General features: G+C 35.0%; 1 protein-coding gene across 1 annotated transcript in view; it reads left to right on the forward strand.

Annotated features, from left to right (window-relative positions):
- LOC136034306 (tyrosine-protein phosphatase Lar-like) overlaps positions 1-16,044 on the forward strand; it is a gene marked incomplete in the record, with an annotated part of 449,438 nt that overhangs the window by 280,472 nt on the left and 152,922 nt on the right. Inside the window, 2 exon segments of the mRNA XM_065715442.1 lie at positions 5,810-5,979; positions 12,855-12,981. Coding sequence (XP_065571514.1) covers positions 5,810-5,979; positions 12,855-12,981 — 297 coding nt within the window.

Raw genomic sequence — 16,044 nt, forward strand, 5'->3', positions numbered from 1 at the left:
AGGCTTGTCTTTTGGGAAAAATAGACGATGATGGTTAACCCTTGGATGTCCAAGCATAAAGATGCTATTCGCATTATCTTTTTTCTTAATGAAAAAAATTGTTCGTTCATCTCTCATTCGGAGGAGGAAAAAGCCAAATTATTTTAAAAATAAAATAGAAACGAGAAAAAATAAAAATTTTGAGAATTATAAGGGGGGTGAAGCCAATCCCTTCAGATAATATTCGCTTTGCTTCTGGTGACGTGACCAAAGGTTATTTTTATTTTTTATAATCATTAATTGTACTTTAAGTTGGGTAAGACCAAAGTATAAGTTGAGCAAGCTTCAAAATATCCATTAAACAAATAAAAAATATTTTAGACAAGCGCGCATGCAGAAATTTATTTTGAGGAAATGAGCAAAATCTCAGAGAAGGGAGGGAAAACAAGGAAAAATGCCAAAAATTCCAATTTTTTAAAATATGTTACGAATTGCTATGTAAACAATACAGAAACATTGAGATTGTGAAGGATGCCAGCGTTTGAAGCCAATTCCCTATAATAGGTTTGGAACTGAGATTTTGTCAACTGAGATTTTAATATCTATTAAAGGGTTATTTTAGCATATATTAGTACTTATTAATATATTGTGGCATTGTGGTGGTATTACTAATATGTGGCGTAATATATGGGGGTATGAAGAATGGCAAGACTAGTGCAGGCTTTCAAATATTCAGAGAGAATATGATAAGGCAATAAATGATTGAAAAAAAAAGCTCTGTTAAAAAAAAATACCTCTTAGAATGTAGAGGAGTGGCGAAGGGGTGTTCCTCCTCACCATCTCCTTTTTTATTGGCTGATCTCTAGTAACACCAATTCAGCTGACGGATATTTAAGGAAACAGCTTAGCTATGTTTCTTCTTTTTATCCTGCTGATTCTGTTGAAGATAGAAAATAAATTGATTTTTTTTTTAGGAAAGATGAATGGCATTAATAGGAAAGCCTTTTCTTTATTTTCATGATATTTCAGTATATTGAGTGGGAACATTAAAAACAAAACAGAAATGGTATAGAAATACTTCTATTTATATATAGGTCTGAAAGTGGATATAATGAACAAGGAAAACTGTAGTCTTTTTCAGGAGCTGGGGATTACGAGTAATGAATAAGAAGCAACAGAATAAAATGCTTTCAAAGGAATCAAACAGTTCGTGGTAACGAACTGTAGTAAGGAGCGACCCGGCTCATAGTAACTGAAACTCTAAACAATGGAATTCTGATACCAATAGTTACACCAAAAGAATCGCACTTTAATGCTGATTTTAAATATATAAGTTTCATCAAGATCAGTAATACCCATCAAAAGTTACGAGCCTGAGAAAATTTGTCTCATTTTAGAAAATAGGGGAAAACACCCACTCAAAGTCATACAATCTTAACGAAAATCACACCATCAGATTCAGCGCATCAGAGAACCTTCTTGTAGAAGTTTCAAGCTCCTATCTACAAGAATGTGGAATTTCGCGTTTTTTTGCCAGAAGACAGATCACGGATGCGTGTTTATTGTGTTGCGAGAGCAACACTTTGGTTTTGTCGTGTTTTTTTTTCTTTTTGTTCCTAGCACCCCGATTTCAGCTTATTCCTAGAAAGTGGTAAGGGTATAACCTCTGCGTTTTTTGCGGAAAGTGTGGACCTTAGGCCGGATTGATGAATATGACTTTACATTTTGGAAAGCTTCGTAGAACTCTTGCCTGGGGCCAAAAAGGATGGTTTTTGCTTGTCCTTGAGCCAGAGCCTATAGTGTGTGAAGTGAAGAGGAGTTGTATAGCCTATGTCAGAGAGAACTATCTGAAGTTATGCAGTCAAGCTTTTGTTTCATCAAACCATGTTTCTGCTTTCGAGTGGAAAGCTCCGTTCTGGCAGGCAAGCAGGCAGGCACCAGTTTCAAATTGAAGATGGACTAAAATCTATAAGTGTTAAATATATGCGACAGTTACCCTGCCCCACAGCCAATATATCTTCTTTGAGTGATAAATAGAAAAATTTAGAGAAGCAAAAAAGCGGCATTTTCCCACGGGTCCGAAAGTGCCGCCATCTATTGTTTCTACCCATTTCTGTTCGTGATTTCAGCTGAGTTTATCATTCGGTTTTTCGCACTTAGGATTGCGGTAGAGAAATGGTATCAGATGTGCCTCTTAAACTTTAAAGTTCTCTTATTGCTTAAGAAATTAGAGTTTATCCTTTGCTCCTTTCTAAGTGATGACGTTAGAAAGTTGGCCTACGGCAAAAAAGTCAACTTTTGAACTAAGACAGATAGATTTTTTTTTTCGACGGCAGTCGATAGCTTTTGATGAGCTGATCCAAGTCATCCATTTTTTTGTACAAAAATTCCTTTATGAGATATACCAGGTTGAAAGTTTAAAGGGGTTGACAACTTCAGTAGTAAGGTACACACTGAAACCAAAAATAGGCCGATACCAATTGTGAGACATATAGGGGAGTTGTAAGCAACAGTCGGCTGTTAGCTCATAATCATCCTCGGCAATGAGGGGTTCGCAACTCTTACTAGTTGGTGTACCTATTTTTTGTTTCCGTTATATTTGATGGTAAGACTAATTTGGTTCCTGTGGTAAGACATGTAGGGGCTTGTAAGTAATAATCGGCTGTAAGGCTGCAATCATCTTTAGCAATGAGGAGTTTGCAACTTTTGCGAGTTAGTGTACCTAGTATATATTTTAGCATCCTTACAGATTAACAACTTCAGCGTTTAGCCGCAGCGAGGAAACAAAACCAAAGTGTTGCTCTCGCAACACTTTACTCGGCGAAGCCGAGCAAAGGTTGCCGCAACACCTCACGTTGCCCATGCAACGTAGATCTAGTTTGTTTTTTTGTTTGTTTTTTTTCCCAGGGGTGATCGTATCGACTGATTAGATCTAGAATGTTGCGAGAGGGCTCATTCTAACGGAAATTAAAAGTTCTAGTGGCCTTTTTAAGTGACCAAAAGAATTGGAGGGCACCTAGGATCCCTCCCACGCTCTTTTTTTCCCAAAAGTCAGCAGACCAAAATTCTGAGATAGCCATTTTATTCACCATAGTAAAAAAAACCTAATAACTATGTCTTTAGGGACGACTTACTCCCCCGCAGTCCCCTTGGGAGGGGCTGCAAGTTGCAAACTTTGACCTGTGTTTTCATATAGTAATGGTTACTAGGAAGTGTACAAACGTTTTTAGGGGGATTTTTTTGGTTTAAGAGGGAGAGTTGAGGGGTGGGGGTGACGTCGGGGGACATTTCTATGGAGAAACTTCATGGGGGAAGAAAATTTCAATGAAGGGGGCGCAGGATTTTCTAGCATTATTTGAAAAAACAATGAAAAAATAAATATGAAAAGTTTTTTTCTACTGAAAGTAAGGAGCAGCATTAAAACTTAAAACGAACAAATATTAATACGTATATGAGGGGTTTACATCCTAGTTATACCTCACTCTTTGTGCTAAAGTACTTTTAGTAATTTCAACTATTTATTCTACGGCCTTTGTGATTCAGAGGTCATTCTTAAGGAATTGGGACAAAATCTAAGTTTTAGTGTAAAGGGCGAGGTATTGACGAGGGTTGAACCCCCTCATATACGCAATAAAAACAAACGAATATAGAAGTTCGTTACGTAAGTTAATTCGTAAGTTACGTATATTTTTTACCAATGAAAACGTTTGTAAAAAATTAAAAGTTTTTTTAAATGCAAGTAAGGAGCAACATTAAAACTTAAACGAACAGAAATTTCTCCGTATATGAAAGGGGCTCTTCCTCCTCAACGCCTCGCTCTTTACGCTAAAGTTTCTTACTGTTTTAAAAATGTAGTTAAGAGAATTCTACTTTATTAAACAGTAAATAACTTTAGCGTAAAGAACTGGACGTTGAGGAGGAAAAGCCCCTTTCATATACGGAGAAATTTCTGTTCGTTTCAAGTTTTAATTTTGCTCTTTACTTTCATTTAAAAAAACTTGTTTTTTTTTATTTAATGAGAAATAATAAAATTGGTTTGTTTCTGTTCTTCCTTTTTTTTATTTGTTTTTGGATTTCGACGTAAGTTTTGTAATTCCAATGAAAGCTTTACGCAGCTTTCAGGGTATTTTTTGGTGTGGGGGGGGGGGGGGGTAGGGGCTACGTGGGGAAATCTTCCCTTGGAGGAATATGTCATGGGAGAAGAGAAATTCCATGAAAGGGGCGCAGGATTTTCTATCATTATTGAAAAAAAAAAAACAATGAAAAAATAAATATGAAAAAGTTTTTCCACTGAAAGTAAGGACCAGCGCTAAAACTTAAAACGAACAGAGGTTATTACGCATATGGGTGTTCATCTCTTCCTAAATACCTCCCTCTTTACGCTAAAGTATTTTTAGTAATTTCAACTATTTATTCTACAGCCTTTGTGATTCACGGGGTCAATCTTAAAGAATTGGGACAAAATTAAAGCTTTGGTTTAAAGAGCGAGGTATTAACGAGGGGGCAAACCCCCTCATATACATAATAAAAATATACGAATATAGATAAACGAATATAGTTCGTTACGTAAGTTAATTTCTAAGTTACGTATTTTTTTTTAACTAATAAAAACGTTCGTTAAAAATCAAAAATTCTAGTTGCCTTTTTAAGTAACCGAAAAATTGGAGGGCAACTAGGCCTCCTCTCCCACCCTTTTTCTCAAAATTGTCTGATTAATACGCAAATTTCGTTTTAATTATTCATTTGTGGAGAGCCAACATCAAACATGCATTAATTCAAAAAGGTTCAGAAATTAAAAAAAAAACAAGTTTTTTTTTAACTGAAAGTAAGGAGCGATATTGAAACTTAAAACGAACAGAAATTACTCTGTGTATGAAAGGGGCTGTTCCCTCCTCAACGTCCCGCCTTTTACGCTAAAGTTATTTACTGTTTTATAAAGTAGAATTGAAAGAATCAAATTTTAGCGTTTGAAGAATAGTCTATATAGAAGAATATGATATTATTCTATATAATACACCAAATGCCGCAAGGATTACACAGTACAGTTTGATGGCAGACGTTATGCCCGAGGTATTTTATATGTTGTGTACAAAAATATACACTTGTTAGATTTCAAGTTTTAATAGCCAAGAAATCATATTGAGGGGGCATTATACTTACTTTTGTTCACTCTACTAGATTGTAGCTATTTCTGAAATCATAAAGCCTGTCAGGTGACAGGTAAAAAATAGAAAAGAAATTTGACACATTCTCTATTTTCAGGATCGGAAAACCTACTGGCTATTGACTATGTCTTTGTGTAGGGGAAATAGTAGCCACGGATACCTGCTTTATAAATTATTTTCAGATTGTTGATTGGCTAGGAGTTGTGGACACTTACCAATTATGAATGTGTTCCAGCTTTGACTAAAATTTTTATAATATTTAATAAAAATCATAATTTTTGTTGCAGGTGAAAGCTAATTAGCTGCTGAAACCGTCGGTAATTAATTTCCTAATAAATTTTGTATTAAATATTTGTAAATATGGTTAACTAGCATCTTTTGTGTGTTAACTTGTGAGGAATCATCATCAATTAGGGGGGAGGGGGAGAAGGAGACAAATGAACAAATTTATGAGTATTCAGATAATAACACCCGTATTTTTCACATTTTCCCATTAAAATTACTCATATTGTAATCATCATTTTAATACGTATTAAGGCATTACTCAATAAATCGTTACAGGATCACAGCTAATTTGTATTAAATTTGAATCAAATATGTATTAAGTTAAAATTTCCATTTGGAACGGACCCTATATAAAGTAAGATGATTTTTTTTTCCACTAGGTTTGTAAAGGAAGAGCCAACCGTTAGTATAGATGTTGAATGGTCGAGGCCAGCGCTTACCTACGGTGAGTTGATTGGCTATAGGCTAAGATATGGTCCAAAAGATGAGGATTTGGAAGACATAACACTGGAAGGCAGGAATACCCAGCATAAACGATTAGAAGGATTAGGTAAGGAATTCTTTTCAGTTCCATGTCTAATATTAATTCATGACTACTGCCAATGACATTGGTCTAACTAAGGGCTAACTTGGACTAACTATGAGTTTAGAGTTATCTAAAGAGATTGACTGGGGTGACTGAACCCTCCAAATCCCTCTAAATCAGGAATTCTGTCACATAACTTCTAATTTTAGTTTATTCAGATCTGAATACGTCGAAAATGATGAGCTGGAATTTTCTTCAGAAAAAAAAAAATCGTGCCCATATTATCACGAAAAAGATATTGGTTTACCCCCCTCCTCACGAAGCTCTGGAAGGTTAAGCTCGATCTGTGATCAATCTTGAGCTATAACCATATTTACTTTGGGCTTTATGCCCACGCTCGTGAAATATCTAGGATACATAAGGAGGGAGTACCCCTATTAGCCTCTTTAGAAAAGATTTGATTCTTGTTTAGTTGTTATTCTCTAAGGTAATTCTACAAATTGCTGAACAGTATAATTGTTTTTTTTTTAATGTAAATGTATTTTTCAATATCTAGGGGGAAGGCGAAATTATCATTTTTTTAGTTTTTTATCACTGAATATGCAAAAAAAATGTATTTTTTTCGATGAAATTACTTCCAAAAATATATTTTCAAAATCTAAAGTGGGGCTGAGACTCCCTCTATGAATTGCTGGACGAAACTATCATTTTTAAAGAGTCAAAAATAATAAGTATGGTATGCTACCAAATAATGAATGATGTAAAGGGCCTGATTTTTCAGTTAGTACTACAGTTCTCCCAATCAATTAAAGCTCAAACTATAGGTACATGTCGACTAATTCTCTATGCAAGAGGATACCCAGGGAAACCAGAATTATTACTGTCTGCTTAATAAGGGGTGACCTAACTAGCATCTAGTTGTCCTAACTCAGTAATCACAGTTATCATGTTGGTGTTTTTATTAGTATCATTGTAGTCTCGCCATTGGTTTTTACTATTGCAGTTCTTTGGATCTTGTTTAAGCGACAATAGTAGGCTAGAAGGGATAAGATTTTCTGCGTGATGGACGTTCCTGAATCAGTACACTAAACAGGGGCTGTTGAATAACTTTGTTGATGAAAATGATACAAGTGTTAAAGTATAAATTAAGACAGAAACATGGGAAAAAGGACAAAGTTTAATGCTTCATGTTATCTTTTGTCTTGTTTACTTTTTTGTAATGAATTACTCTCTGTTAGCCTTAGGTCTATGGCTTATTTAGCTTAATTGTAAATTTGCCCCTGGTTAGACAGTGTCAGTTTAGGATAAGAAAGGACTTAAGGGAGCTTGAAAATATTTTGGATCTTTAGATTTCATTGAGTCTTTAGGATAATGTAAATCCAGTTACGTAATTCGATTCTTGTATAAAATATATCTCCGTAGAAATCTTCTGGACTAATTTAAGGGGTGGGTTAGGAGATTATGTGATGCGATTCAAAGGATTAGAGCCATGGAAAAATATTGGGAACCTCTGTGTTACTGTGTTATAGAAAGAAATTTTATAACAATCATTTAGTTATCTCTGAATTCTTTCCCCAAGCTGAAATGGGGAGGCGTGATTTTCCCTTACTTAATATGAGTTCAAAACTCCAAGGGAAATATCAAACACTTGTAAACTTCTTTTTCTGTTCTGCTGATATAGGGTTTACTTTGGTAAGCGTGGTCGAATCAATCAGAGTTGTGGGTTCTTGTAGAGGAAGCAGAAGATTCTCTTTCACTATAAACTATGTGCTTTATTATATCAAGTTTACGACAATAGTTTGTAATAGATGCAGATGAACGAGTTCAAGACATGTACTTGACTATGGCACGGCAAGAGAACAACTAAAGACATACATTGAAAGCCTGCTTATAAATCCCTTCCCATGGTCTCTAGAAAATACCGTTCCCATGCTCTTCTGTAAGACTTTATCGGTTAAAAACTTCCAAGTATGAATGACATTGGGACAACTACCTTACTTAGAAACCCCATAAATTATTCAAATTTGTTAAGAATCTACTAACCCAGGTACTTGTAATGAACTCAAAGTTTACACACTTTGGCCAAATATGTAACTGTGGCGTCTGTTCCCTCTCAGAAAGAAATTGTTTTCGCCCCATCCTTAAAATAGCAACTTTGTGCATCTGTGACTTTCAACCAATCATTTCTTTTACAATGTATTCATCTTTTCATGTCTAAATTTTACCTTGTGCCCTCTTTACATTTGTCTTACCGAAATGTGAACTAAGTTGAAGAAAAAATAATCTGTTCCCCAAAGAATCGTATCGTCACCGTGTATTTTCGATTGAAATTCTCTCTCTCTCTCTCTCTCTCTCTCTCTCTCTCTCTCTCTCTCTCTCTCTCTCTCTCTCTCTCTCTCTCTTTCTTTCTTTCTTTCTTTCTCTCTTTTTTTTTTTTGGGGGGGGGGGGTAAATCACTGTAATAAGTCCGTCGAATTACGAACCTGATTTTTGTGTAACATGCGACATGAGAACTTATCAATTGATCATATCTAGATTTTCTTTTCTAGATTTCTTGCTTTTTTGAAGGCTTTTGAGAAACCTGCCTTATCAAGGGAAAGAGAAGAAAATCAATCACGTTATTTACTTGATTGGCTAGACTCTAAAGCTATGGCTATTTAATAAATTTCTCTTCACTCAAAGAGCATTGGTTCAAGTGGCCTTTTACCTCTTCCTAAGGGGGAGGGATTCAAGTGCTTTCGTGTTTCTTTTTCCTTTTGAAAAGTCTTCTTAGCTTAATAATCAAAATATTTATATATTGAATTCTCTTTTGAACTTCAGTTTGATAGGAAAATCGAAAATTTATTTATTCAAACCAATTAGTTTGAGGGGGTAAGTAGTTAAGCTTTTTTTGCTGCTTAGCGGAATGAGGATAGCATAAAATTGTTTTAAAGAAAGAAACGTAATTAAGTACTGGCTGCACAAGGGAAGGATGTGGGAGGAATGAACTTCTCGCTCTACCTTGAGGCTGTTCTTAAGCCCCCTCCCTCTAAAAGAAGAAGAAAAGTAGTACCCTAAAAATAAAAAAAATTGAATTCCAACCCTTCTCGCTAAGACAGATTATCTGATCCTCTTCTATAATTAATGACATTAGCTGCTGCCTCAACGGTTTTTCAAAAATTAAATATTCTTCAGTGACTCCTGGCGGAATGGCTGGCACGCCGGATTTGAGATCCTATCATATATGAGATCCTATGTCCTTATGGGCAGGTGTTCGAGTTCTTGCGCCACTGATTATTTGGTATGGAAGGGAAAAGGGTCACCTGTGTGATTCTGTAAGCTCAGCCGGGATTACTCAGCTCCAGATGGGTATCTGAAGAAATCCGGGGAAAACAAGGGAAGCGTCGGATGATTTGCCCCCTTTAACGCATTGCACCCCCGGCCGAAAGGCTGGGGGTACTTTTTAAGACGTTTTTTAATACGTTAAATGATATGATTGATTTGTTCTTAACATGTATTCAAATGTTTATAGTACTGTTCATAACGAATTCACAACAAATGGGTCATCTCTGTGTAATATACTGACAGGGCTTAAATTAGCTAAATTGGATCTCAAATAATCATGATGATCTGTAGGTGCAGTGCAGAGGTATCTAGTTTAAGTTTGTACCACCGTGTGCAAGGGATAGTACTTAAAAATGGAACCAACGACAGGGCTTACCTCGTCGTAAAAGCGTACCGTCATCTATAAACTGTTTCAGTCGACTTTCGCGAGATTCAAACTTTAGAATGCTGTATCCACTTACTTTTTGAGTGCCTCGCTCAATATGCACCGTTCTTATAAAAATCTAGTATGCATACCAGAATATTTGAATCTTTTAGCTCATAGGCTTGAACATTATTTTTTCATTGCACGGCATTAGATTATGTTTGCCTAAAACTGTCTAAGCCTTCAGCACATTTTTCATTCTACCTTTCGTAAATCAAAAGTTAGAACTTCCTGTTTCTCAGCCATTTGTCTTGTTTAACTCTGACAAATGCATCTTCAGATTTTCAACCTTGCTGCACCTGTTCCCTCTCAGAGCAAATTATCAATTCGTATGTCAGTCAGTCTAGGGAAATCTGGAGCAAATTTAGGACCCTAAGATTATTCTGAAATTAAATGTAGACTAGGCTATAAACAACATGAAACCGCTGAAGAAGTAGCTTCTCCGGGAAGAGCAAATGGGAGAGTGGAGACATTAAAAATTAAATTTATAAACATCAAAATACAAAATATTTGAAAACTGATCTGGGGAAATTATAAAAAAGGAGGGTTTTTAACTTTTTTCAGGCTGTCAGCATTTAAATATAACAGTTTCAACCATGCTGTCTGATGAGTTTACTGCTGGGTAAAACCTGGGTGTAACCAAATCCTAATCCCATAAATCAAATTTGTGAAATAGTGTACTGAACATGCCGAATTATTTGGATGCACTGTACAAAATTAAATTGAAATATACATCATTCCGGGAGAAGGAGGAGGGAAAATGGTTATGAATTTTTTGTCAACAGCACATCTACAAGAAACTGATGACGGCCACATCCAAACTTGACAGCTAGTGTCCTAGCTCAACCTCTATAGGTGGATGGGAGCAAAGATTCTAAACTCTTTACCTTAGGATATCTTCGAGAAAGGGTTCTTGTATGTAAGCCGCATCGAGTCAGAAGTGATATTTAATATGTTAATTTTTATTCTTGGAGTCAAGAACTGGTTTGACCTCTTGGGAGGAAGGGAGAGATGGTCCTAAATTATCTTTTTCGACATAATTTTCCTCCAGAATGGGACGTCCATTCCCAACCAAATTGGCTGATATTAAGAGCTGCTGTCATAATTCAATTCATCTGAAATAAAGTATCCGACCCCTGACCCTGTGTGGATTATGAATAACACCCTAGTTCAAATTTTGTCATTTGGGGATTGGGGATCTATGTTATACTCGACCTTAGTAGGGGGCATTAGGATCCTTCCACCCTTGGCATTACGGCGTACCAAATGAATTTTCGGGTATAAATCCCACCCACCAAGAAGTAAGAACTAGTATCCTGCTAGTTTCATCTTCGGATCCTGGCCCGATCCTACCTATATGGGGACTCTGACCCTAAACCTGTAATCAGGTTTTCTACTAGTACAGGGTTGTCTAACTTAGCATCATTTTTTTGGTAAAATGAGAGTTGATTTCCACAACGAGCCTTATCCTAATTTAGACCTGATTTTACTTCTGTAGGGAGGAGAGAGGCTAAATTCTTGTCATTTGAACATCTACGGTTAAGAGATTGTTTGATCTTAATCAAACCTGACAAAAGGTACATAAAAGCAAACACCCCCGCCCAACGAACTAGATTTTGTCTTATTAGACAATGTTAATGAAGGATTTCACCTACTTTTGCGTAGTTTGTATATATTTTCATACACTTTTTTGTAACAAAACACAGAGACAATTTTTACTGAAAAACGAAATGCCGAGTTTTACACAATTTTAAAGCACCAACAACATTAAAATAAAAGCATTTTTTGTCCCTTCAGCCCATCTTAGGGCTAAGAAGCCCATTTATACCTGAGATTTTCTGAGGTTTTCCTTTGGTTCTTTTAAAATTATGGAGATTTTTGGGCTGCGTTGCATTTTCGGCAGTGTTTCCACGTCCAGCCGTGAGAGAAAACAAGCAAAACTAATTAGTTAAGTCTGGACAACACTTTGTCTGCAAAAACTCAGACTTTAACAACATGTTAATTCCCAGAGATATCTAGACCGTCAGTGGAAAGTTATTTCTTCTTAAGCTGTTTGGTTTGATACATTTTCAGTTAAATATTTGTTGACTTTTCACCCACGTTTCCCATTTTCGTTTCTTTTTTGCGTTCTCTATTCCCAGAAACTAATTAGCTGGGTATGTTGACAGTTTTCATTAAAAATTTGATTCTAGATTTTTTCCTCTTTTTTTGATGAAATGTATGTATGATTGTTTAATTCTTTACTTCACCAATTCAGACAACCAGGTATCATTTCAATGTCTTTGGTACTTTAAAAGACAGTCTCTAAATGCACCATGATCTGAGAATATTAAAGTTACATCTACTATAGAATCAAGGATCTATAGTCGTGGTTTGAACACGTGCAAAATTCTGGGGGGGGGGATTTATTATTTTTCTGGTGAAGGGTAAGAATTACTGCAGTGATTTTCTTTGGTAACTACTTTAAAAGACAATTGGGGTGGGGAGGGGGTTTTGCTTCAGATTTGTTTTGGGGCGAGGTTCATCCCCTGTATAAAAGTGTTTATTTAGTCATCAGGGGGACTTTTTACACTAAATCTGGCATAAGCCTTATATATATTTTTATAATTCTTCACAAATATTTAAAAATATTGGGAAAATATTGAATTTACGGAAATTAAATTTTATTCATGGAAAATGGTTAGCTATACTGTTTACATTTGAGGAAAAAAGTCCATAATTATGTTTTTCCAGAACAAACAGCTTTATATTGCAGGGTGGGACACATTTTTCGGTGTTTATGAGGTTACAATTGATAGTATCTTTAAGAACAAAAAATGGTGTGCTCTTCCCTAGTAAGAAAAGCTCCAGAATTTGAAAATTTGTGTTCAAAAAACTATCAGCTCGAAATGAAGAGGCGTCAATGCTCATAGCATAGTGCAGTAGAGCCTTTGTTAACCCCCTTTGCACCTGTAGAACGGTGAAAATCTGATAAATATTTTACAGATCGAGTAGCAGCTTAGACAATAATGGATATGAGTTTGAATAGTATTCTGCTTATTAATTGGTTCTATTCTAATCTGATTTTTTTTTTTTTCAGAAATTCTCATAAAATTTTTACACTATTTGGAATTACACTATATTTAGGAATTAAATTTTTGTCTTTTTTCAGAAAGAGGTGTCGAATATGAATTTCGAGTTACTGGCATAAATGCCGTTGGTGTTGGACAAGAAGGGGTGCAAATTATGATCATGCCGGAGGGACCGCCTTCGGGGCCACCCATAAACATAACACACAGGTTCTGTATTTTTTTTCTTTTTTTTATATATAATAACAAAGAAATTACCTGCAAATTATCTCCCTATTTTCATGTAATTTTCTATATTCTAATATTTTTTATCGGACAATATTCTATATATGTATATTTATTGATGTTTCAATTTTTATTCTCGAAAATAGCGCGATATTGGCAGTATCCCAATTTTCAGAAAAAAATTGGGATACCGCCATTTTCTGGTGCAAAAAAATGTAGATAGGTCACGAGTTTAGGAAGATTCGCTTAGGGCCTTGATCTCGGAAAATGTTTTTCATATGAACGACGTCACAAATACCAAGAGGTCCAATACCCTAACGGTTTTACCTTCTGCAGCAAATGAATAAAATGAAATTCAAGTTGTTTTGCGAAACAGATTAGAAAAAAAAGCTCTTTTTTTCACCGATATATATATATATATATACATATATATATATATATATATATATATATATATATATATATATATATATATATATATATATATATATATATATATATATATATATATATATATATATATATATATAAATATAGGTCTGGGGTGTCATGTGTTGGAAGATTCACCCTAGCCCTTTCAATTTGCATGGTAAAAACAGAGTCTGTAACTATTTTGCGTGAAGTGCTACATGTTTACCGGATCTTACCAGAATTTCACCAAAATCTCGATATCAGTAAGTAAAAATTACCAGTCAGTCGGTGAAATTCACAGAACATCCTCTAAAGCCTCATGACGTGTCTGATCTAGATTGCACGTTGTTTATCCCCTGAAAGTGTATAACTATATACGGATGTATTTATATATTTATTTTATGATGTATTTATATGTTTAAAGTATCTTTATTTTTATCATTATTTGCGCTAATCAGCGATCGAACACCATTTGTTAATGGATTAGTGGTTAATTCAATCATTTCTTATTTATCGAACAACCCCTCAGTATAATTGCAAACAGCCAAACCTATGAGGGATTTGGAATTAGACCTATAGGGACTAAGTAAATCTTAGTCTCGGGAATAGAGCTCGTTTATATCCCAGCCTCAAATTATGAATTTCAAAATATGTGTTTTTTATTGTTCTTCTGGGGAAACAGGGAGAGGGTCGACGTTTAGGTGAATCTGGTTTTTCTTTGTGAAGCAGTGGCCCTTGGTCACTCAATGCCCAAATAGATAGAATATAGCAGAGTTTGAATTGTTTTTGGAAAATGATCGTATTTTATTTATTTATTTTTTGGATTTTTTTTTATAAAGTGTTTTTGCTGTATATTGATCTGTTATCTTTTGTTCCGCTAAAAGGCTTCGGAATTCTATCAATCAGTTTAAGCCTATTGAGACCAAAACTAAGAGGAAAGGCTTGCAAATAAGAATATAGGCACTTTGAATTCAGTTGAGCTCTTCTTAAACTTTTTTGTTTCTCTTAGAGAAAGAATGGAATATAAAAAAAGATTCTCAGTTAGAATCTAATTGCTTGTTTAAACTTTTAATCTCTGATGGTTTTAGATAATTTATGTCTGATGTTGATCATAAAAGAGAGTAGAAAGGGGCAGAAATAGGAGTAAGGAGGAGAAAGGAAAAGAAAAGGAGAGAAATGTTAAAGAAATCGAAAGGCCAAACTAATAATGACTAATAATTTTGTGAAGGCAGCTTTGAAAAGAAATCAGCACAAAAAGCCCTGGTTACTCTCAGATTTAGTTTCTCCTTTTCTGTTCTTTATCTCCCTCAAGGCGTCATAGAACTTCTATAGATTACACGTTATCTTATTGTTTTTCGTTTCGTCATTCTGTATTTGTTTTTCTTCTTTTTTCCATTGCTTTGTTCCTTAATTTTTTGTTTATTACTCTGTTCGTTATTTAACGCTATACGTGTCTTTTACTTCTTGGACTCGAAATATAATATATAATACAATATATACCTGTTTTTCCCCTCTTTCCTATATAAAACAGAAAAAAAATCGTTTTAACTTCTAATTGGACTTAAAAAGTTAATTTTTTTTAAAGCTTTATAAATAATTTATATACTTGATAACAACGATAAAAGGAAAATTAAAGGTCATGGTGGAAAAGCTGATAAAAATTCTGATGGAAAAGCTGAGGTAGCAAAGACTGATATTGAAAGAAAATTGGAATTCAAAATGAATTTCATGAAATTTCAAAATGAAATTCAAAACGAACCAAAAAACTAATTAACTTCTTATAATAATTAACATTTGTTGTGAAAAATATACCAGGAAATGAGATCCGAAACGCACCTCTGGAACTATATTCTCTGTTCGGTAAGGCACTTAACAACTGAGTTAGAATCAGTTAAAACACTGGCGGAATTCTGAGCAATCATTGGTGATATCTGCTGTCCTAGTATTCTTATGAAAATTTAACTTTTTGGGCTAAATATATTAATGAAGCGATCTACCTATACACCATATGTTACTAGCCAATTAGCCTGTTGGAAGACAGCTAAAAATAGAAAAAAAGGTACCGTATACGCTTTGTGAGGATCAGAAAAAATTACCCACCCCGCAATACAAATTTGAATTTGTCTCCCCCTTCGCTTCTCCTTATGAAACTGTCCCTTGAAATTGCGTCTAAAAAGCTACTACTACTAATTATTCTACTCACTATTCACAATCGTAAAGTACATTCTGCCCACAAAGAAAAAGACAACATTGCTTTTTCGTCTAACAAAAGCTGGAAGTTATGCAGATTGAACCATATTTTGGGCCCCCAATTTTTGCAACGACAGTAGTTCAAATAAAACCTTAGGAACTATTTCGTCTATAAGATCGATAGTCGTCCTCAGTGGAATACTTCTACTACTACTACTACTACTACTAATAACTTGCTGCAGCTCCAAGCCGCCTGAGGCAACACAGCTACGCATGCTCTTACTCCATCCCAGTTTATTAAAAATTTCCCTCTTTACACCCTCCCAAAAAGTTTCCATTACTCTTAAATCTTTTTTTTTTACAATATCTTCCCACCCCATTCGGGGGCAACTTACTTTTCGTTTGGTCCTAGACGGTTGCCTGACAAAGACGATCACGGGCAACGTG

The sequence above is a fragment of the Artemia franciscana genome, chromosome 13 (genome assembly GCF_032884065.1).
Source record: "Artemia franciscana chromosome 13, ASM3288406v1, whole genome shotgun sequence".
NCBI classification, from domain to species: domain Eukaryota; kingdom Metazoa; phylum Arthropoda; class Branchiopoda; order Anostraca; family Artemiidae; genus Artemia; species Artemia franciscana.